Source organism: Labrus bergylta, chromosome 18 (assembly GCF_963930695.1).
Source record: "Labrus bergylta chromosome 18, fLabBer1.1, whole genome shotgun sequence".
Classification (NCBI taxonomy): domain Eukaryota; kingdom Metazoa; phylum Chordata; class Actinopteri; order Labriformes; family Labridae; genus Labrus; species Labrus bergylta.
This window is the reverse complement of record NC_089212.1, coordinates 11,588,418-11,613,026: the sequence shown is the minus strand read 5'-3', so window position 1 is coordinate 11,613,026 and position 24,609 is coordinate 11,588,418. Positions and strand designations below refer to the sequence as shown.

The 24,609-nt window shown below is 40.7% G+C and overlaps 1 protein-coding gene across 9 annotated transcripts; it reads right to left on the bottom strand.

Moving 5' to 3' along the window:
• Positions 1-784: 784 nt before the first annotated feature.
• ccdc9b (coiled-coil domain containing 9B) lies at positions 785-22,426 on the bottom strand. Of its 9 annotated transcripts, XM_020630014.3 has the most exons (15): positions 22,138-22,422; positions 19,164-19,271; positions 18,536-18,640; positions 18,207-18,365; positions 16,284-16,433; positions 14,026-14,088; positions 10,994-11,172; positions 8,795-8,844; positions 8,631-8,681; positions 8,342-8,438; positions 7,082-7,112; positions 6,396-6,984; positions 3,617-3,699; positions 3,105-3,164; positions 785-2,648 (listed from the first exon to the last, which is right to left on the bottom strand). In XM_020630014.3, exons 1-14 carry the CDS (start codon positions 22,147-22,149, stop codon positions 3,150-3,152), a joined length of 1,692 nt encoding a protein of 563 aa, XP_020485670.1. In that variant the 5' UTR covers positions 22,150-22,422; the 3' UTR covers positions 785-2,648; positions 3,105-3,149. The 9 variants fall into 9 exon arrangements, with proteins under 9 accessions (XP_020485670.1, XP_020485669.1, XP_020485667.1 ...); XM_020630013.3 differs by lacking the exon at positions 3,105-3,164 and having other exon boundaries at positions 10,994-11,169; positions 22,138-22,426; XM_020630011.3 differs by lacking the exon at positions 3,105-3,164 and having other exon boundaries at positions 22,138-22,423.
• Positions 22,427-24,609: the final 2,183 nt, after the last annotated feature.

Below are 24,609 nucleotides of genomic sequence, written 5' to 3'. Positions count from 1 at the left end.
AATCAAAAAGCTTTTTATAACAAAAAGGATCTTAAGAGTTCTACTTTGACAGGTCCCTTCACCACATTGCTTTAAAGCTGTTTTGACCAAAAGTTGAATTTCCCTCCCCTCAACGTTTCTGAAGCTTCTCTCTGCTGCAGAGTGCAGCTGACATAATCCTACACTGCACTTCAATCCTGTAACACGGCCTACAGGACTTATTTCCATAAAATCAACACCCCCACTGTAGTGTGCTATTACGTCAGACCCTTCAAACTATTAGCTAGCTTAGCACTAATGTGAACCAGGATAGTTATGGACTGGGTTTTATAATATTAACTGCAGGGATCAAAAGCTTTTGAGAGCATGACAGAACATTTTACAAAGGTGGGAGTTTTCTATGCTCACTGTGTACAGCAGGCCATAAGCCCTACAGCCTCAGTGGCAGAAGGCTGCTGTAGAGATAGCCTCAGGAGGAGATAATTAAAATAGTGGCACCTGTGGGAGGTCCCACCTGTAGGGCTGGGAGGGGGCAGTTTCCAATGAAACAGGTCTGCAGAGAACTCATCCCAAATTAATCAAATCTTACACTAAGGCAGGACTCAGAGAATCTAGATGTAGCTTTATTGACAGTCTGGTCTGCAATGTGCTCTACGTTTCTGTCACATCTACACTCTTAAAGAGGCTGTTGTTTTTCAACAGCATAATGCTCTAGAGTCAGGATTCCTACATATTTGTTGTGCCATTGCCTCTTTTTGTTGAAGGTGGGGAAGGTGACAGTACATCAAACAAACACCATAAAGAATAGAGTTTGAAACACAGAAAAACTTTATTGATGATCTGTATGCCTTCTTCTAAAATGTCCTACTCTATACGAAGCTATACTTTGCCAACAGATATCAAACAAAATCAGCACTCTGAAATTGTAAAGTTAGGATCAAATTTTGACACAGTCGTACACAGGCACTGAGTAATAATTCTTCCTTGGAAGTGCATGTAAAAACATGAAGGTGAGCAACAGACACCCAGGGGGCAAAAAACGACCACAGGCACCTCTTAGATTTGACATTTAAGCAAAGTGATTATGCAGATGTCTTAATAGCTGAACAAGGACAAATGTTCAAATGCTCAACGGTTGTAGGTCATAGATTCATTTCATTAAATTGAATCCCATGGGGTATTTAAATACTTCAGAGGTAATCTGTATGAAATGCCATTCCATAATTTAGTATAAGGCCTCTTCAAACACATTAAATATCTTGATGTTCTCCTTTAGATTGCTGATGGTTTGGATTTTATGTATCCAGAGTCAAATCTGATGTTGCCCTGCAGCTCAGAGCATGTTCACTAATGCTCTCTACTTACGGTTACAGAACTGTTTACTATGCAGTAGCATTGACAAAAACTTATTCGATGAGTTCTTATAAGGCTTCTTAATGCAGTAGTCACTTGATACCAAGAATCAAAATAATTGATTGGCAATAAATACAAATAAATCGGTGCATGTCACAGAATAAAACAGCTGCTATAATGCACATGTTAGATTTGCTAAATCATTCTAAACATTCTTTTCTCCAAATGGAGAGGCAAATAAATACAAATCAATACTGACGCTGCACTGTTAGTACAGTACATTCAACACTACTGTGTGTTATGATACAAACCATGGCATAAACATATTCAGTATTTGAAAAAGACAATATGCAAGGCACAACCACTTTCTATTCTAAGTGAGGAAGCTTTTAAAAAACATGTTGTTTATAATTATTTATTGTTTTGAATGTGAACTAAAGGCTTGGCCTCATGGATGTGGATGACTTGTTTTCAACCTGCCACGTGTGTCGGCCCCACAGGGGCCAAAAGCCTCAACAGAGAAAAAGGTTGGAGACTATTATAAACTTAAAACACAGGTTGTTCAAAAACACTATGAGCAACATTTGATACATTTTTTTGTTCTGGCTTAAATGTTTTTACAAACAAATACATTTTTGCCACACGAAAAACTTAAAAAAAACAAAAAAAAAACTCCTCCACATAGGGCGTAAGTACAAAACGTCTCAAATGTGCATAATAATCAGGTTTTGATTTATGACTTTTGAAAGGCCTTCGACTGTTCCTGGAAGCAGCTCCCAAATAATATCTACTCACCTTTAGAGAATACAGACTCTGTTATAGGTCTGTCACTAATGTACCATCATAAAATACAGACTTCATTTCATTTCGCAAATACCTCTAAGGCAGATCAGCTTCTTCATCATTAGACTGTGGCTGAAGTTTAATTCAAGGGCTACCAAAGACGCTAGCTAACTGATATGTACCTTGAAATGTAAACATTCAATGATATTGCACTCAAGTAGCATACCATCATTCTAATAGTGTGTCAGTACACATACTCTTATACTAATAAAGTGCTGGGACTTCAAAATGTAAGCAGGGAAAATGTTCACCATTCCTATGTCAAATTTTTAAGGTTTTTAAAAACTCCTACGAAGCAAAACTAGACCATGGTTTTTAAGAGTAAGTCATAACCAGGAGTTCTTAAAATAGCTGTTTCAAGCAAAATGATGCATCCAAACAAAAAGAGGCAACGCTCTGTGTTCCTGGTGATTTGGTTTCAGTATTTACATACCGAAAGATGGCGATCAAACAATCTTCCCATGCTCTCTTGCCTGCAAAACAAAACAAAAAACAGAGAAAGACACACAAGAGTATGAGTTACAACTAGGGCTGTCGAACAATTACAATTTTTTATCGCGATTAATCACTTAATTTCAATAGTTAATCAGGATTAATGGTATTTTCAATCGCATATTATAAATTCCCTTATTTTGCATTTAAAAATAAAAATCTTTGTGCTTTTATTTTGAAGTTTTGTACTGTCTTAAGCTGAGAGTACTTGACTTGTTTGAAACAAGGTAAGGATCTTCTGGCTGAGCGAAGGTTATGACATTTACTTAACCTCGGAAAAAGGAACTTGTTACGGATCAATAACTTAATGAAAACAGCTAAAGAGGACGGTAACAAAAGTGAAATGTTTGATGTCATGATCATCGATATTACTTTTGACTTGTCAGTTGAGATGTCTGAGAGTTTTTTAAAGTGAAATGAGACATTCAAAAACGCACCGGGGTCGTTCTTTTCCATCACTGTGACTACAGGTAGACACTGGCTTATCCACGGTGCGCCTAAAGGGACAAAATTGCATGTGATTAATCGCGATTTAAAAAAATGAATGCATTAATTTCAGACCTTAAGTAATCGCGATTAACTAGTTAATGCTGACATCCCTAGGGAGAACTGATTCCTGTTCCATAATTCACGTAATCATCTTATGAATCAAGGGCCTTCTACCTCTCTTTTCTACATGAATGATTTACGCAGGCAGTTAGACATATTATCATGCTGCTTCAGCAGTGGATGAGAAGAAAATGCATTCTCTCTTGAGACTACTTCTCCTGCACTCCAACAAGTCGCAGAAGTGCTGACAGTACTTCAAACCAAATTGAATATTACACCATTGCATTGCAGATGTGCTGCCTGTCTTTCTCTAGCTCTTTATCCATTTGCACCTTCCTCCACCGGTTTCATTTACACATCTATCAATTCTCTCATTCGTCTTCCTGTCTCTCACACTGACCTTGTCGCTGCTGGTGGAGTGTGTTGGGTGTGTTTCTCCTGACTCCAGGCTCAGGACAGATAGACTGGAGTCTATACGTTCCTCTTTGAAAGAAAAACAGACATTGGTTTAGGTATATATCATCCAAGTGTTCAGTCAGAAAAGTAAATAAAGGGATAGTTCAGTAGTTGTCAGTAGTACAGTAAGTATATTTCCATCAGCAAGGTCCTGTTAAGGAGAGACCGGAGGGCCTGAGTGCTAGCACAGAATCTAGGCTATACATGGCCGAAGATAGGGTCCTTTTTAACTTTTTAATTGATGAGGTAAATCACTTTGTGTTGGAGCTACTTTGGCACACTACATCAAGTTTGCGGCCTTGGGAAGAGACAACAAATACATGAAATAAAAAATGTAACGACATGCATAATAACACAACCCATGGTCTGCAGGATATGTTCACTTGATCAAAACACACTGTGTTGTTGAAGAAGAAAACTAAGCTAGAAAAACAAACTCTATAGTCGTCGCTGTATCAGTGAGATCATTTTTACAGAGCTGCAGTCATATAAAAATACACAGTTTAATTATCAGTCTAATTGTTCAAATTCATGTGGAGTTGTGACACTATAGACCCGAGCAGCTGATCAGTGTGATGCAGGCAAAGGAACACGCAAGTGATGTGCCGATGTAGGGCCAAAACTAAGTGGCTTGCTAGTGGAAGAGTAAAGCACTGAGAGTTTTCTAAATATAGCGTACTGTTGGGCCACGCAGGCTTAGAACAGTCAAGCAATGGACTTGGGCCTGCACCTCTGTAAAAGCCTCATTTGAGTTATTCACTGAGATCACAAAGAGGCCTAAAAGGACTCTTAATCCCAGAATCCCCTGCGGTACTTCACACCTACGTGTGAAGTAAAGGGGGGACCGGAACCTCTCTCTCCTCATTGGAGGGGACCTGAGGTAGACCCCCATGGAGCAGGCCAGGCTACAAAACTCCAAGACTTCCATTGCTCGCTCTCTTTCACGCGCTGACCTTCGGTGCTCGGAGACCCAAGAAGATCTCCTGTTTCCTGCAACAATCTTCCTTTGTTTTAAGTTTTGGCGCGCAGGTAATCCGCGGCCGGCAGTGTTCTAAATTCCGAGCTCGGATTGTCCAGTGAACGCATCTCAGTTTCTCGGAGAGCGTCAGACTATAACAGATTATCAGAAAGATAACGGTCTTATTCCGTCCTGCAACGAAAGGACATCAAATGACATTTTTCCACTCGACGGAGAACCAACGAAGCCGCTCTCGCCGTAAGGGACCCTCGCCGCCATCAGACGCCTCTGCACCAGGACGGACAGAAGATCTGCTCCATCGCCGGACTCTTTTCCTTTCACCAATCGCGGACAAAGCGATTCACAAGTGAGGCTTAATTAGGTCTGGGCAGAATTAGCTTTAGAGAGTGTTTTTAACAATTGATGATCAAAGCAGAAACTGTAATTTTTATCTTTGTTGGACCTGCGTCCTGAGTTTTAACTGTTTAAAACTCTTGTTGTTTCGGACCGCTGCGTCCTATATGTGTTTAGCGTAACAGCGTTATAACCGGGTATTATTCTTCTGATCAGAAAGGCCAGTGTAAGCTGTATTAACCTGAATTCGGCTATTGGTTTGTTTCTGTGAATGAAGGGAATTACTCCGAGTTGTGGCGCGGGAGTCGGACTGTGATCCGGCCTCTTCAGGCACGCATTTCTCTTTTATTCTCTTTTATTTCCCCTTCTACGCACACACATACACACATAGTCCCGTGTAAACGTACATCTGGAGACCAACTCCACCACCGCGCCATTACGCACAGAGATCTATACACTCGCGGCCATCCAGACGCCTCAGAGACACAGATCGTGTAGGGCCGAACTCAGTCTCTTTTAGAGCTTAAGGCCACATTTAGGCCTTTGTTAGGTGTGTGCCATCGGAAGGGCGACCACGTGGGACGAAGTAATCTTCCCCCCCCTTCTCTCTCCCTTTCATCCACACGTGCACACACCCAGGTCTTTGTTAGGTTTGCGCCATCGTGAACGACCACGAGGGTACGAAGCCATCTCCCCCCTTTCTTCTTCTCTCTCTCTCTCTCTCTCTCTCTCTCTCACACACACACACACACACACACACACACACACACACACCTACATTCACACCTCATCCACAAGCCTTTGCTTGATAATGTTTGTTGCTTAGATTAGTTTATAATAGTTATTTGTTTAATTAAATTCATTGATTTTGGATTGATGTTGCTTTGTTTAAATAAATTCTGTTATAATTTAAGAGAGCAGTTGTTTGTGATTACTGGTGTATTTGCATTGTGATATAAGCTGGGTGCGAAGGCTTTGTGTACGGATTTCACGCCTTCAATTTATTAAATATAGTTATTCATTATTAATAATATTAGTAATTAAATAACTAATTTGAGACTGATTTGAGTGATATTTTGGTTATATTTACCTGATTACAGGTTGGTGCCCCAAAACGAGATTAAACATAGTTTAATGATATTTTATTTATATTATTAATAATTAAGTATAATTATTAAAGAATATAACCAAAGTTGACTTGATACAACCCCAACAGTACGTTTACCCCAAGGTTGTTTTTTTTTAGCTTGTTTTGATGTAGTTGCTAAATTAAGTGGTGCAAACGACCCTGTCTGCATCGATGATGGCCTAGCTCCTGTGCAGGTACTCCTGCTGGTCTCTCCTCGAAGAGAAAAACAAAACAAACAAAAAAAGGAACTATCCCTTTCAAGGCATTATATGTTTTGCAAACCTGTGTTTGTGTTGCTTATGTTGCCCTTGGCAAGCTCTACAGGCTGGACACAGCTCTCCTGTAAAGAGGCACACGATTTTTCAGGGGAGGGGGCGCTGGTAGCTGTGGGGAGAGTGGTGTCTCTTTTTGTACATTTAGTTTCAGGGGCGTTCTGCTGGGGAACAGAAGACGGACCACCTTCCTGATGCTGAGGACTGCCATCATCCTGCTTGGCACTTTCAAGAGGCTGCTGAGGCCCTTGCACTTTATGTTTCTGTTTTTTAGGCGAGGAAGCTTTTAAAGAGCCCAGACTTCTTGATTCTGAGCCAACAGAGTCCTGAGAGCCTGATTGCCTTGTATGAGCCGCCGGGATGAGCGCATCTGAAAAGCGCACTTTCTTCTCCAAACCCCGAGGGGACGACACCTCTGCCTTCCCCTGAGTGGGGGTGTCTTCTCTCAGGATTGCAGCTGACACTTTCTCAGATGTACTCATTGAATCTGTGCTAAGGGACAGTTTCAATTTTGACTCCTGATCCTTTTGATCTTCTACTTCGGCATCTGTTAGCGCGTCAAGCTCCTCCAGGAATTCCTCTAACGTTGTGTCAGGAGTCTGGTGGACGAGATGAAAAAAGAAAATCATCACAAATGTGATGATTTCTTTAGTAACGTTTACAATCCAATTCACACACACAAGTTTGATATCTTACCTGTGAGTTCTCTTCTTCATTTCCCTGCCATCTAAAAAATAAATGGGTCTTTAATCAAAATCTGTTCTGTTACAATATTAAAACAGTTGCAGTAACTATCAAGATGAGGCTGTTAGGCAGTTAGCTTAGCTTAGCTTAGCGTACGAATGGGGAAAAACAGCTAGCTAGGCTCCTTCAAGGCGTGTTGAACTCTAAAAACATAACGAAGGTAGTCAGTGTAACAGACCATGTAAAAAACGCCCTTCAAATAACACCCTGCAAAAAAACAAACATGTCCCCATCGAACCTCGGATTTTAAGAAAAGTAATTACACTAGTTGTAAGTTGTGTGCATAGAATATTTACCTTTTAAAGAGACAGGGAAAGTCATTTGCCCCAGTTTAAAGTCATTATGCTAAGCTAAGCTAGCCAGCTGCTAGCTGTAACTTTAGCTTTATGTTAGAGAAATGTAAATAATTGTATGTAGCTAATTGTATTAGTATCAAATCACAATTTCCAAAATATAGAAAATCCTTGAACTATTGCATAATTAAGAATGAGCTATGGGCTGCATTCACAGTGCAGTCAAAAGTGTCTTTTATCTTTTTGTTCCTATGGGACCCAGATTTTATGAAAGTGTGAACAGCACAAGTCACAAAGAATCTGATCTTTTCAAATTCAATGTGGGCCACTTACATAGGTGGAGTCCAGCAGGAGTCTGATATCGGCCCCATTGCAAAGCAATTGTGAACAGCCAAACGAAAAAATCAATCATCAACTAGCAAAGGAAATGTTTTGGTAGAAAGCAGCAGGTGACTAAGCTACATCTAGATTTAGGACTGTGTAGTGGCCTGTGTGGACTTTCTACACTATGATGCATCAGCAGCTGATACCACAACTACCACTGCCCCCCCCCCATCCACCAGATACACACACAGCAGATCATCTGGTACATAAAAATGTCATGCTGAAAGGCTATAATCCTGCACTTCCAGGATATTGGCCTTGTAGTTTTTAGTTTCATGAGCAACGACGATTATGTAACAACACATCCTGCTAGCGTCCTGTCTAACAGCACAGTAACGTGTTTGAAACTGACGAAAAATTAAAAGACAATGATGAATGTTGTGAGACCTGAAAGAGGCCTTCGGGCTGATGGACCTTAGAATCCAGTCTCATGATACTCAGGGTGATTTGTATATTAAAGAACAGTGTGGCAAAAATCAGAAAGCCTTCTGTGATCGTTTTATGCATTTCATGAACATGTTCAGCTGTAACTTACCTCCGAGCTCTCCCAGTCAGGCGATCGATTCCTTTTGCTTTGCTGCTCATCGCTGGCACATTCTTGGCTCCCTTATCTTTGCCCCTCTTATCATGACCTAGGACAAATAAATACTGACAATTCAAGTCACAATTGTTGCATTTTACATGAAAAAAAGGTTCATACAAATTATAGTGGATGGTATCGCTCAGGTCATTATACATTTTTTTTTATTTTTTTTTTTATCTAAATTTATGTAAATGTTTTAACAATGTTTAAAATGAACAGATATTCAATAATTGTGGGATACCTCTTGAGTCAGCACCTGCCCTTGATTGTCCTCTTCTAGCATTTCGTCCCCCTGTAATATTGAAACATCGTTTCGATATTAAGAAAAATACAAAAGGTAAAAATACAACACAGAATTTGTTCCTGAAATTCATTCTCTAAATTTGGACTGAGAGCATGTCTCACCTCTGCTTGAAGGCCCCCAGTCCCTGTCAGGAAGGGTTTTGCCTGTAAACCTAAAATCAAAATTTCGGTTTACTTTAGACAGAAACACAAAATGATTTAAGGGAGATGTTCATGTCAAATGTATCACTTTTATTTCTGATGACATAATAGCTCCTCAACACCCACATCTAGAGGCTCTGACTTTTAAGTACCCTCAAAGTTTGATCAAAATGAGCCAAAAATATGAGAATTTGCAGAATCAGGAAGAGATTTTAACTCCATGAGTCACATCCTTGCATTTAACAGCCAGTGGTAAAATAAAAATTGTGGAATCAAAAACACATTTCCTCTTCTATTCTTACTCCAGAGCCTTGTTCAAGCCTCGCCAAATAAGGTAAGGAATTCCATCCCTTATCCCACGTTAAAAATAACTGCTCCTCCTTTGTCTCTTTACGTTTTGATGCTTCCTTTAAACAGCACAATCATTTACTCTGCAGCTTGGTCACTGGCTGTACTACAGGCGCTTTGGTTTGAAGTCTATCCCACACATCAAATAAATTAGCTTTTTTTTTTATCTGCAGTAAGTTTAAGGTTGTATTGAAAAAAGAAAGAAGGAGAAGTTTAGGCTCCCTTGATTAACTTTCTACTGAAAAGAAAAAGTCAGAGTCGATGTTGATGAAAATAAGGCTGAGACCCTATTTATGGCACCAGATACTAATCAGGTTTTGTTTTTTATCCATGAATCTGCTGATGTGACATGTTCTTTTTTAAATGCGTGTATGTGTGAGGTCTGTTCACCGTAATCCTCCTAGGATCAAACTTTAAAGTGTTAGGAAACACATCAAGTTATAGTAACAGAAAACTACAATTATACAATAACCTTCAGAGTACCAGTAATCAAATTGTAATGCAATCATTGAGCAACATCCTGTGACTTTATTTAGTGACTTGTGATCATGTGGTCCTAAAACCTCATTGAATGGATTTGGTCTGCTCAATAAGCTTACGAGACTGAAACAAGCTGTTCTTCAAGGTCGTCATGTTTCTTTTCTACATGAGCACCAAAGCTGAATCAAGCTTTTCACAAAGTTTAAAAGTAGAAGATCGAGGGAGAAGAAAGAAATTGGTGCGTAAAATAACTGGCTAGCTAGAACGAGGAGTAGCTAATAAATGTGCCAGCCAGAAAGACAGCGTATGAATTAATTACAGTTTGTACTAAGACTATAGAATATCTTTTCACAAATGTATGATTGTAAGGGCTGGAATAACTTTTAAAAAATAATTGTATTTACTTTCTTGCACTTTCTTAGATTAAAGGATTGATACCACTAGCAGAGCAAGCAGGAAGAAATAGCTAGCATAGCTCTGTTCCTCTCTCAAACTGGATATTTACACTCTGTAATAAAATAAGGTTTTTGGTAGAAATATAGAGGGATCCAGCATTGGATTCCTTATAAAACAAAAGCATAAAACATTTTTATTATTCACATTAAAGCTCCTGAGATTTTAGCTGGTTGTTATGACACAGACTGAGATTTACAGTGATGTCTCTTTATGACCTGAAAAAGAAAAACAGGAACATTGGCATAAAGATTGAATTTTCTATATATCTATTCTTAATGTCTGAAACTGCTTCCAGGGGATAGTCTTCAGGTGATCACTGTGATGAACTGCATACTGCAGGAACAGACTTTTTTTTTCTTTTCTTTTTTTTACAATTTCCAAAGCAAGGATGAGATTTTGTTCAAAAAGAAAAAACTACTAATGCTTGTACAGGAAGAAATCAGCAAAGGCAGCTTTGGTCACAGCTAAATCAACACAAACCAAAAGTCCAACCATAAAAACGGTTTATGTCATGTATTCCTTTCATTTCTTTCATACTCTACATTTTTGAAGTTTTTGTGTCATTTCCTTGGCCCTCCTCTTCTTTCCTAACCTGTCTGTCTTCTATGTGCTGTGTTTATGTGTTTTGTCTTCAAGCTCTAACTTTTTACGACTGTTTCTTTCTAGCGTTTGTTTGGCTTTAGATTCTGGATTCCCGTTGTTATTCTACTCTTTTAGTATCCTGCTTGTGCTTTGTCTTTCAAAGATCTGTGTTAACTCTGTGTTAAATATGCTGCATATAGAATCTGTCAAGTATACATTATTTTATTATTATAATATGAGTGCAACTTAAGCAGATTAAGACATGCCTTGTGTGTGAGTGCTCAGAAGTCTTACATGCTCTCAGTTTTGTCCATGTCCCACGCCCGTCTCCACTGGCCTTTGGCGTTTTTGTGGCGTGCGACTCTCTCCCTGTCGATCTGCTCGCGCTCTTTCTTCCACTGCAGATACTCCTCCTGCTCCTCTTTCGATGTGGGGATATTGAGATCTGTGCAGACCTGTGGGCTCTCAGGCTCCTCAGCAAACACAAATCAGGTCAGTGTATTTATGGCGTAATAATAAGAGACATTCATTTATATCATGCTACTGTCCTCACTTAATAATGAAGCTCTTGCATTGAAGCAATAACCACATTAAACAGCTGTATCACTCAGTGTCACATTGTAATCCATCTGATGGATCTCTCTGAACACTAATGAGAGCAAAAGCCTCACATTAACAAGACCAGCTTCGTATGTCAAAACAAATAATTAAAAAGCAACAGGGCAAACAAAGGGTTCAAAAGAAAGGAACAAACAAGGATATTGTCATCCACTGGAAACACCAATGACTGCCTCAGAGTGGATTTAAAGACTTTCTGTGGTGATGTATTCCAGTCAGTTCCAATTATTTTAAAAAACACTTATTGTTTGTCGACAATTAAAACTGTAAGACAACACTTCTAAATTATTCAATACAATATTCCAGTCACAATCAATTAAACTAGGCCTACTCTATTCCCCTCTTTATCTTTTCTGAGAGGAGAGAGGGAAGTATTACGATGACTAAAGGGCAGGCTCTTGAACACATCAAAGGAGAAAGAGACTGTGCTTTTGTTACAAAGCCCTGAAGGGGACCAGTACTACAAACAGTGCTGTGGTCAGGGGTAAAACACGTAGGATACAAATAGAGAAAAAGAGCTCATCACTGTTTCTTTTTATTTAGCAGGAGGAAAACGATACTGCTGAGATCAGAAATGTATTTTTTTTTTTGGAGGTTTAGGACACTTTGTCACGTTCTGTCAAACAGCACAGTGAAACTATGACGAGAGATGTTTTCCCCTCAGGTTTGGACCAATCACAGCCAAGTAAACATGTTGCCTTCACATGTTCAGTTATCGTTGAGCAACTCATCTGTGCCCATTCCTGTGTTTTCCATTTCCTTTCCCCTCCCTCTCCTCTGGCCCCCTGGAGGACGTCAGGGGTCACAAGGGAGAGTCCATCCGCATGTTCCAACAGGCTGTGTGCTGATGTCACCCCTGCCGCACTGCTAATTAGCACTTTTCAACTTTTCACCTCCATGAGGCCTCACAGGGAGGCTGTTTGGCTGTAAAGCAGGTGAGGAGGATGTGACACAGTAAAGCTGAGAGAGAGCAGGACCTGGTCTCAGACAGAGCACAATACTTCAGTCATGATCTGATATTACTGCGATAAGAGTATTGCGATTGTGTTTATTGCCATTTAAGTTCCCAAAAGAAAAAATGGCTACATCTGTTTTCTCTAATAAGATGAGGATCCAGGCTGTTCATCTCACTTCATTAGCTTTTATTGCAACAATATGACTGTCAAGTTAACAGACTTACTGAAACTGTCACAAGAGAATGCCATGAATGCTGCCTGAAACTCTCGAACTCGATTCATATTTTGATCTACTCAGTCCAACTCTACTTTTAAATCAAGTGTGGACTGCGCTACTGTCACCACTATATTAAATGAGATTGGTTTTTGGGGGGCCTTCTTGCATTTATTGGATAGGACAGCTGAAGAGAGACAGGAAATGTTGGGAGGAGAGAGTGGGGGATGATATGCAGCAAAGGTCCGAGGCCAGATTCCAACCCACAGCCACTGCTATGAGGACTATAGCCTCCGTACCATCGCTAATTTATATGATACACCAAAAAACGTTTTGCAGACCCCAGAGGCATTTAAAGTAAATAATTGTTAAATTAAATCTTAAATGACTTAAAGATTACCACCCTCAACAGATGACCGACTAGCTTGCTGAAAACAGAAGAAATCCTTTATTAATCCCGCAAGTAGAAATTCAATTTTACACTCTATTATTAAACAATCTACACACACATGGGCTGTAATTCTGTACACACACACATGCACAAACAGGATCCTATGGACATACACTAATGGAGACATGTCAGAATGAGGGAGTTACCCACAGTGAGTGCTACTGAGCTGGTGGGGGTTTTGTGCCTTGCTCAAAGGAGAGCAGGACCTGCTCAATAAGTGAACTGGCGCCTCTCCAGCAACCAGATCCATTTCAGACCGGGTCTTGAACTGATGACCTTCTTTTCCCCAACCCAAGTCCTTACAGACTGAGCAACTGCCACCCATAATGTATATATTATCTATTTACTACCACAAGGTTATTTTGTATTTGCTAGATTGCAATAATCATTGATATTATTGAAGAAAGATATTTTGCACTGTGTTTCTAGACAAGAACGATGGTCCTCTTTTTCTGGACAGCTGAACTGCTCCCCCCCTAACCCTCTAAAGATTCTCTGCTTTGGGCCTGAAATTGCCAGAAGAGCTTGACAGAAGATTAAAAAAAATCTAACTCAGCGTGTTTTTTCCTCGAGCGATGTATCCGCACGAGCTACAGAGCAGGCTAGGCACAGGGAGGCCTGAACAGCATCACTTGTCATGTGGTGCATTCGACGGGCCTTTGAAGACTGCCCCCCCCCCCCCCCCCCCCGCCTCAACTGTTATTCTGTTTATCGCACGCTTGATCTGTCAGACAGCTCTGAGCGACTCCAGCAATGTTTACACGTGAGCCGGCGAGAGGCAGATGGGGACAAGAAGTAGAATAGGTGGGAGTGTGCATGCAATGTGTTGTGCCCTGTCTGCGTTTGTGTTTGTGATGATGGTCAATTGGCCTTTTTCTGTGGATCTGTGTGCAAAGACAGTCATGTGGAAACCTTGTTTTTCACATTTGTTCCCAGTAGTGACTCATGTGTTCATAATGAGCTGGAGATACAACAATTTGGCAAATGAGTTTTCTCTGATCCTTGCCAGGTACATTTTAGAGGACAATTCACATGTTAATATGTTTTGTGTGTTCATGTAGGTGTGCACCACCATGTGCACTGTTACCTGGCATTGCTCTGAAAGCCTGGGATGCTCCTCAGTGTGCTTCTGCCATTGTTTAACATCATCCTGTCAGAGAAAAGAGCGACTATTAAAAAAAAGGTATTAGCAGAACAACAATAAGGGTGACACAGCAACTTGTTGTGAGCCAATTAAAAATGGTTGTAAAGAGTCACGTTATTGCTGCCATAAACAGTACAAGCAAATCAAGCAAGAGCACACACTCATCTGCTTGAATTAAGAGGTCAACACTGCCCCCTATTGGACTAATGGTGCTACGGTGTAATCTGGCACCTGTGGTTTTTTGTTTTAAAGGATCACTCTGCAATCAGGGTATGAAAACAGAGCGTGAACTGCAGGTCAGACTTAGACAGGTTGTGAAATTAAAACCCACTTTATTGCAGGGGGAGAATGTGTGAATTTTGGCTCTAGTGATATCTAAATGCAGGGATTTGCTTCCATGAACACAGTGGATGAGTCATGTTGCCATTAACAGCGACGCTTAAATGAGCAGCCAAAGGGGGTAAAAGAAAATACATGCTGGAAAGAAAGCGCTTTCTCACCTACAGACAACATACACTCTCCTACCCACACATGACATGAATGCTGGCTGGCTCACATGCAAACACAAAAGACCCTTGACTACCTTGTTTCCTTTCTTCTTCCTCATCTCATTTTCTTCCTCCTCTCTGCCTATGACCCTTTCCTGGCAACTGGCCAAGCCGTCACTCTGGCAGCATAATGAGCCTTTTCAGAGTGAGAAGGCAGTTGAATGTTAATTCGATTAAATCAGTCCTTTTCGGGTTGGTGGGAATGGGGAAACAATCGTGCCGGAGGAGGGCAGACCACTTAAGGTTTCAGAGAGGGGAAACGGAGACTGGAAACAGACGGTGGGCTGCCAGGAGTGTCTCCCCTTCTCTGCCCCTCCCGTTCTTTTCCCCTTTCTCCTTCCCTCGACTGCTCCCATCCCCTGTCTCTCTCTCTTTTGGGTGTAAAGTGACAGTCTAGTCATGGGGTTACAATCTGCCTGGGATGTTGTCAAATAACCACACCCCTGTCAGAGACTCTTTCCACACACCCACACTCTATAAAAATATTTCAGAGGCTCTGCAAAAAAACAGAGCAGGGTGCAATTCACCATGAACCATCTTCCAGCAACTACTCCTCTAAGAGACATTCTCTCTCTCGTAAACCATGTCAAGTTATACTGGTTATGTAAACAGCGACCACGTGGAAAAGGCAGGTCTCTGGACTTCAAAGATGTCTGGTGCACCGGAGCGCTGGCTACTGTTCCAAGTGCTGATTCAGTGCACATGGTGAATAAAGGAGGTACAAATCAAGCAGGACAGAAATAAAGGCAAGGGAGCATCAAGAGAAGCTCATAAATTTAGTGCACTTTAGCTCACACGGGCTAGAGGGCAGCAGTCAGTGTATCAGCCAATCAGAGGCAGACACATACAGACATATTTAGATAAGGCCTACATTGCTTTTCTGTCCATACTCTAGACAAGACTGTGTTTATAGTAGTGAGGATCAGCTGTCTGTGTATCAGCTCATTAATTGAGGCTCTCATTTCTGTCTGAGTGCATGGGTGAATATGTGCGTGTGTGTGTGTGTGGGTGTGTGTGTGTGTGTGTGGGTGTGTGTGTGGGTGTGTGTGTGTGTGTGTGTGTATGTGAGTGTGAGTGTGTTTGACTGAGGCAGAGCAGCTGTTTCAGAGTTTCAGCATACCCAGGGGGCCTAAGGGCAGTGACAGTGCGGCATTTCACAGCCCGACCGGGAGCACTGCATGTTTGTTTTCTGCCTATCTGCATTAAACATGTGATCTGAGCCATATAGAATATAGATAACGAACACGGCATTTTGTTGAGGAAAGACTTGATAGCATATTTCCTGGTGCTAGCTGAGCAATAAAAATACAAAATAAATGAATACAATCAGATCTGAGAGGGATGGCACTTGAATAAGTAGAAAAAAGTAATAAAAGCCCTTCAAAGAATATTTGGTTTGCCAGAGCATCTACTCAACCAACAGCTCTATGACAGCCCCCTCTTTAATCCCAAAACCAGTCAGTCACAGCTCCATTCCACCTCCTGTCCACACACCATTGTGCTTCATCACTGGATGGGTGTGGCCAGCCGACATGTCTGACATCTATGTAAAACACGTCGGGGCTGCAGCACCAGAGAGTGAACAAAGAGGGGAGGGAGGCTGCAATGCTGAAGCATATGATCACTGGAGTGTTCAGAGAGTGTGATTCAGACCTGTGCTGCTGCCTCTCTCTTGGTCATGTGAGGTGGCTGCTTCCCCCTCCCCGCTGATACCACGCGCCTCGCCTGTCCATCATCTGTGGGGCTCTTGGCGTCCTCAGGGCCTGGCCTCTTCTCTGGCCTCTCGCTCACCACCCTCTTACCCTGGAGAGACACTTAGTCATATTACAGCATCAAAACTGTAGCAAGGTTCATTGTAAAATGAAAGGGCCAGTCCTGATCATTTCAAAACTCTATTCAAGAAAATGAACAAAAAGTTGAAACAATCATTTATTCTAACAAACGAAAAAAAGTTGCCACAGAAACTGGTTGTCTGCTATAAAGCCATTTATGTAGTATTTTGAAAAAGTATTTGTGAAAGCACAAATCTATGATTTCTTCCCTGATGTTGCTGATTTAAAATATAATTTAATCTTCCAATCACAGCTTGGCATTATTAGCCATACAGCAGTGTGTCTCTTTGAAAACTTAGTGTCTATGGGTCAGCCCCCACACCTTAGTCTGTATTAATAAAACATTGTATATAAATAATAAAGAAATGTCTCCTTAGGATTTTGTTGTATCCAGATGTCTTCTCTGGCATCACACAAAAATAAACCTTTTAATATTTTCATTAATCAAACTTATGTGCCAGCTTTTAGCTCAAAGCATCTCCCTGGGGCAAAAAATAACAGTTCCTAAAATGGACACTTGAGGCTCGCTACACCTGCGAGTAAATACCCCATATATTATATATATAGTCGATACCCAACTGAACATTAAAACAACATGTTTACAACATGATATAAAACATAATTGGTCTCTATAACCTACTTCCTTATTCACTGTTTAGGGATGTGATGTATACATTAGGGATGTTCCTAGAGACTCATTTCCCTGTTGATTAAACAGAACTCTAAGTTCTAGTCAACTAGCCTGACGGTTAGAAAAACACTCAGAAATGTCTAAATTGTGATTTGAAACAGTTTATCACATTCTTCAATAAACTAAATTTATGGCTATTAAAATGCTGCTGAAATGTGTGGCACTTGGCAATGTGCTTTACTCTGCAGGTAAACAATGTCAAATTGGTTTGTTAAGTGTGGCTGATGTTTGCAATGCTAACTCCCCAGGTCTATGGTGCCCCTTGCAGGGTAACATCCACATGCAAGTGCTGAATGTGGTGACACATTGCTCCGGTCGAGAGGTTATGCATCATTTCGACACAGCCTACATTCTAGATTTCATCCATCCACTGTGCTGGTTTACATCCAGGTAATAGAGCAGGGAGAGCACGCCCACTGCCGGAGCTACTAATGGAGGGGGGCCTGCATCACAGTTTAGACATAACATTTAACCAGCATTATGGGCCTATCAATAAAAATGATGACATCCCTAATACGCATTACTACTGCCTTTAAATTATATTATATTAAGTCTTAATGCTTTGCATAATTTTGGGTGTAGCCACTTTTATTAACAGGGAGTTGCCATTAGCTCTCTGCTTAGCATCCATTCAAATCCCTGACTTTGACCTCTTGAGTAGTCATCCTCTGGTCCATAAAGGGACACTTTCCAGCCAAGAAAAACAAGAAGAAGACGCCCACATGCCAAACTCAAGGCTTCTAAAAAGTAGTCTAAAAATAACAAGGGGTGATGTCATGGTTGCTACGCCCACTTCTTTCATTCAAAAAAACAAAGTAGCCAAGATAGCAGATACACAGTAGAGACAATATCTGAATGTTAGGAGCTGAAACCTTTTTTGTTAACCACCTCTCCATGCGCCAATTAATTTTTACTCGAACAATTATCGAATTGCTTTGAGCTACTTGTACGTTTTGATTTAAAAGGTTTATTTTATTTTATTTTTTGTTATTTAATTATTGCAGTAAAACTACACTTTACTTTGAATGAAAATCAGTACTGTAGTGTATTTACCTTTTTGCCAGCCATGGTGACCATAATCTGCTTCCTGTGGCCTTGGCCAGCAGCCTGCGGTGGAGCCTCTCCCTCCCTGTCAGGCCCGGACTCCTGTGGTTCTTTCCCAGCTGGCGAACCATCGCTGAATTGTTTTGTCACCACCACACGATTATCCTGCTAACCAAAGACAACAACTTTATAAAATATGTCTCATATATATCATGAAATTAGTAGCATCCTTTCCAAATAAAGGACTAAGAGCAGCAACAAGGGCAGTGCTCTCAGGATCTAGTTAGTCTGGTATTATTTCAGTTCTGAAGTCCGGCACCTCGTGCTGAAAAACTCACAGTGGTGGACTTGCTGATTGTGATGGTAAGATCATCAGCTTTGCCCTTGCGGCTCTGCAGAACCATTCCTTCCTCTTCTGCCATTTTCTTATCCTCCTCCACCTCCTACATGAAACTCAAAGGAAACAATCAACTAATGAGGGAGCCTGAAAGAGCTGCAGGTTCTTCAAGAGAGGAGAAAACCCTCCCAACATTTCTACTTTGACTATGACTGTACTAAGAAGGGCTGCTCCATTTCAGCAAAAATCATTATCACAATTAATTTTGATTGATATTAAGATCATGATAATTAAACACAATTACTCATTGATTTAACATCTGCATCACATGAACTGAAACACTCCTCAAAATGACATTCTGAACAATAAAGCTATTCTTGAAAATTAACAAGTAAAAACATAAAAAAAATATATATAAAAGCAATAATAAATTAATTAATAAAAATAAATAAGTTATGTTATTGAAGTAGTGCTCATGTAATCTTGTAGCCAAAATATAACAATAGATAACAACAGGACATTGTTGTTTTCATTTTTGTGGGATGCCAAAATTGAATTGTAATTGAAACTGTATGAATTGCTCCAGCCCTACTACTAGGACTTTTCTGCCTGCAAGCACTTGTCCTTACCTTGTACCTTCTCATGAGGGCCTCGTTCTTCCTGCGTAGAGCCTGGATTTTCTTGTCCAGCTCCAGGTCCCTCTCATGATCCCTCTTGGGCATCATGTCACTGGGGGTCTGTGAAGACACAAATCAGCTAATTAATGCGATGAATAAGTACTACTTTTTTTTTTTTAACATAGCTTTGAAACAAAATGTATTAGCCTTCAATAAAAGAAGCAAAGGTTTTCAAATTGTATAAACATTAGCAGATGTAGAAAAACTTTGCTTTCATAAAGTCGTTATAATATAATGTTAGAAATCGGATCAGATACTGTATGCACTTTTTCTGTACTTGACAATTTTGGGTGGTACGAACATAAATGTAATATTTGGAGACTATTTCAATGTCTTGCAAACTTAATAAATACATACATATATGTATGTAATACCTTATGCTTAATATACAAAAATTCTATAAATGAATTAAAAACATAGAAAAGAAATGCCCCAGCATGTCCATATCACTTCATGTTCTCTAACAACACACAACACTTATACATCCACCACAGATGGAGAATTCATCACACAGCTCAGTTACACAGGCAGAATGCATATGCAGAGCATCCTAACCATCCCAATGTGGTCAGCACTGCATGCCTCCATACTGAAAGTCAATGTGCTCTCTCATGGAACAGCAGATAGGTGTATGTTCACACTTCCTTTCAGGAAAATCTCTCTCCAGCTTGTTGTACCAACTTCAAACATGTGCAAGAGAGCTGCTGAGTTGAAACATGTAAACGTATATTCAAAATAGACGAGATGAGGATAATATTTCAGGATTATAATGGGATGGCATTAGTCCAACAGGGATCTCATTTCCTTTAGCCTGCAGTAACTTAATGTTGTTTTCAGAGTTTTGTGGGCGATGGGAAATGGTAACTTTACCCTGCAGAGAAGCAAACTGAGGGGCTCGTGTCACAGCAGACTGGTGAATGAGAAACTTCTCTACAGCACAACGCCTCACAGAATATGCCACAACACTTCCAGAGGTGTAGGTCAATAGGATATGATATGAAAGGTGAAATAAATTGACCCTTTTTGCTTTCTTGCTGAGTGTTCAAAGACTATAAATCCAGCCTGGACTATAAACTACAGCTCTCAGCCTGTTAGCTTAGATTAGCATACAGACATCACTCTGTGAACTCTTTTTGTCACTGTGAAGTAGCCAGGTAGCAGGAATGTGCACATCACATAGAAAGCACTGTTCTAGTGCAGTTCTTCATTTTTACATTTGTTTGTGTGATTCAAAAAAAGTGAGCTGAAAAGATGCTAGTGGATGGAATTTGTTGCTGAACTGGACCGAGCCATGATAGCAGTTTCCCCTGTTTCGGCTAAGCTAACTACTGCTCGCTGTAGCATCAAATCAGATATACAAACAGGAAAGTGGTATCCTTCTTAACTCTTAGCAAGAAAGTGTATAAGAATATCCCAAATATGTCAGCGTGACGGCTGCTCACGTGGCAAAGCACCTTCTTCATATAAAAGCAAAGTAATCTTCCAAAGACACAGGCTCCAGAAAATGAGATGATACCAAGAGGAAAAAATCTCTATTCTCAAGCAAACTGCTTCTTCGCCTACAGCTTGTAGTCTACGCTTGAAGATGTCAATAAAATGTAGATTTCAACAGGAATAATTTATAATTCTTTTGGACTTATGATAAAAAAAAGTAGACAAGCCAAAACTTTGGAAATACACGATCAGTCTCGTGTTTGGTGTCTGCTTATCTTGCACCTGCAGCAGAGGGATGCATTTCTCTCCATGTCATCAGAGAAATCTGATTCAGTAGTGCTCTGATAATACTGAATGAACACATAACCATAACAAAGAGCTCCCCTCTCAATCAGCTTCCTCGCTTTCCAAGCCAAACCAAGGCATCATCTGTTGTTATTCACAGCTGAAGAGGAGATGCGACAACAATGCCTTCAAATAGAAAAAGTTGTCAAATGCGGCTTGTCGAAGCTGTGTGAACACACATAATTCAGTTTGAAGCATCACATTCTCCACACTCTGAATTATTTGGAGGGGGTCAAACCATCTTGAGGGATACATGGAGGAGATGTGCCAAAGTGAGTCAGTCATCCTCTGTTTCCTCAGTGACGACAAAAGAGTAAAGGCGGTTTGTATGTGATAAAACCATAACAGAAAGATGACTCACGACCAGCGAGCGCACAAAGACCAGCACAGTGGTACTGCGAGGAATTTCTTCAAGCTATTTTCCATTGTTGCTGTTATTGTGCCTGCAAGGATCCGTTGCAACTGAGATGTTGTTGGAGTTCAACAGTCACACTTCAAAAACAAAACAAACTACAGACAGTTGTGTCAAGCTTTAGTAAGCATGAGAAAAGTTGTGACTCACTCAGAGAGAGTACAGAGCACAGCAAGCTGGAGAACAGCTACCTCACAGCTTCTAGTTGTCAGGGTATCCAAACACAACAGACCATGAGGACATACCACCAAGAATAGGCGCAAGGGAGAGACACGCTGCCGACTCTGAATCTCAGCGAACCCAACGTCGGAAACAGAAGTGTACGCCGGTCTCTATAAACCGCTGTGGGGGACGGTTTGCCTTTGGGTTGAGCCGTCCAGATCTGCGATTGTGCAGCAGAAAACCCCAAAACACACAGTGGCGTTGTGGGTCTGCCAGCCATGCCCGGACAGGCAGGCAGGCAGAGGGGGAGGAGGAGGGGGCCCTGCAGAGAGAAAGCTGCCAAAGCTTCCTCTCTACCCAGCGTTCCTGCCCACCTACAGCAGCTCCAAACAGGGGAGGGAGAGAGCAGAGACGCAACATAAATGCTGCATGTAGCCCCAGCTAAATCTGCGACAGAGCAGGAGAGGAAGAGGGGGAACCTAACACCAGAGCCGGAGAGAGAGAGGGATGAGATGAGGTGAGAGAGAGAGAGAGAGAGAAAGAGGGGGAAGAAGGAGAGAGGAAGGCACTCACAGGTCTCTCCATGTCAGCGGAGGGAGCTGGGCTGGGTCCAGGCGCGAGGCAGCCGAGGCAGCAGAGAAGGCTGCCTGGAGTCGCCGATCATGCCTCGATTACAATGAGCCAAGTTGGGCAAGCAGCCAAGACGTCTAACAAATACACAGTGCTCCCCTGTTAACGGATTTCACAGCACCCATCCGCTTGTGCTCTTCCTCTCTCTCTCTCTCTCTCTCTCTCTCTCTCTCTAACCCTCCCACCCTCCTGAACATATGCTCTCTCGCTCCCTCTCGCCCTCTTTAAAGCACTTGCTCTTTCCCCCTCCTCACTTATCCTCTGCTCAAAGCATGCTAGTTATATTATGTCACCACCCAACAAATGCGCGATGCAAAATGTGAAGTTTAACTATTACTTAATGAAACTATCAGAGAAAAAAGGGTTTGTTACAAATGACAATTATCATGTTCTTGTCAGCTTCACCAAATGAATTCTATCACTTTGTTTTTTTCATTTACTAAGAAATATACTAAATTGACAGTATGATGACAGTTTTAATATATCTGACATTTAATTATATTGATTTAATCTGTATTTTTTCCAGTAGGTGCTTATCCTATATAAAGCATATTAGTCTCAGATAATGTATATGAAGGTGTACACTTTTCTACACAGTTAAGATGTTAAACATTAAATTTTCAAGGAGATTATATTTGTGTGTGTTGGGGCATTTAAATATCTTTTATTGTGTATTTTAGTCCAATCTTATGTGAATGTGTGTGTGTGTGTGTGTGTGTGTGTGTGTGGGGGGGGGGGGGTAGAAGAAGAATAAACATGGCATATAAATCCAAACATCATAAATGAGATGCATGTTTTGTTTGTTCCCACTGTGGTTTCAACAGCTGCGTCTCCTAAAAGCTGCAGGCTACATGTTTGGAGTACTAAAGAAGCTTCCTACAGACTGGGGGGGGGGGGGGTTTGGGGGATGCCTGCTGAATTTCCCACAATTCTTCATGCATGGCGCGCTACCTTTGCCGGAGCCAAGCCTGAGAGCTAATGAAATGCAAGCAAACAGGCAGCCCGGGCAGACAAATGTCACAGACATCTCTAGGAGCGCAGGTCAGCCATTTGATACACAGAGCATTGTGGAAACACTCACAGCTTTGAAAGTTAACAGACTGGGCTACATTTTTGGCCAACCAACCCCCACATAAGAACCATTTCAGCCTACAAGTAGCTGTTTGACTTATTTATGAATTCATGTAAGAAATTACTTGGAAAAAAAATGTTTGTGTTTGATGTGAAGTGGGCCCCTAACATGTTAATACTCTAAACCAGTGGTGTCCAAACTTTTTTTCTTGTGGGCCAAAATTGTCGTGTTGGAATCGCTTGCGGGCCACAGGTTTTGTTTTTTTAAATATAGTTTAAAAAAAATAGTAAGGCTTTGTAGATCAGAATCAAAAGGCTCGCTAAAGAACCCCTTTAAAAACAGGAAATAATAAAATAACAAAAGGAAAATTTTGATTTCTTCGTTCTACTTTATTTGTTTTTTTCTCAGAATCAAGCCTGTAACGTGGTTCTTTTTTTTTTGGAAAAGTTTTCTGCATTTAGCTCAGGTCATTAAATGGTTAAACAACAGTCTTTGCATACGTTTTTTTTTCATAGTTTACAAAAAAAATGTGGAAAATAGTAAAAGCTGTAGATTTAAAAAAACAACATACATGTTACTGAACATTTTCTATTTTAGGAATATTGTTCAGCCCTTGTTAACATGAAAAAGAAAAATAAGATAATGTGCCAATCTTAATCGAGGCCTCGGGCCAAAATCTTCTGAATCTTCATTTGCTGTCACGGACCGCAAAAAATCTCCTCAAGGGCCGCAAATGGCCCTCGGGCCGCACTTTGGACACTCCTGCTCTAAACCATTGTACTAGCTGATAAAGTTAAGCAGCTGAGTTTTGACCTGGTGATTAGGTGCAGGCCTATGTGCTGCCTGCAATTGCACCTGAATCATTTACAGGTATGAACCATATACTGTATGAACTTGTTATTGGGACAATTTGAAGAGAGTGGGAGTTAAAAATGTAGTATGACAACTTAAAGCTCATCAATTTCTTCAATTGATTGAAAAACAAATATTCATAGGAATGTTACTTACATGAAGTTACATGAAGCTGAATGGGACTCTATTGTTTTTAAAATATATGATTCAGCAAAGTGGTGTAGCTTTAGGCTAACGATAGTGCTAAACTTTGCTTTAACTTGTAAGCAAAGCATTGTCAAGTAAAGGACTTGCTAGCAGCACAATAGAAACAGTGGTGCTTTAAACTCATGCCATAGCTAGCATTTCCCTAAGTCTCAGTCATAAACATGATAGCTAAGACTTGTGTTGTAATATATCTTCAGGTCTTTTGTCATTAGCCATACTCAGTTTGACTTTAATATGACCTGATAATGGTGCTACAGTTAGCCTGAGATCATTATAGTCGTGTT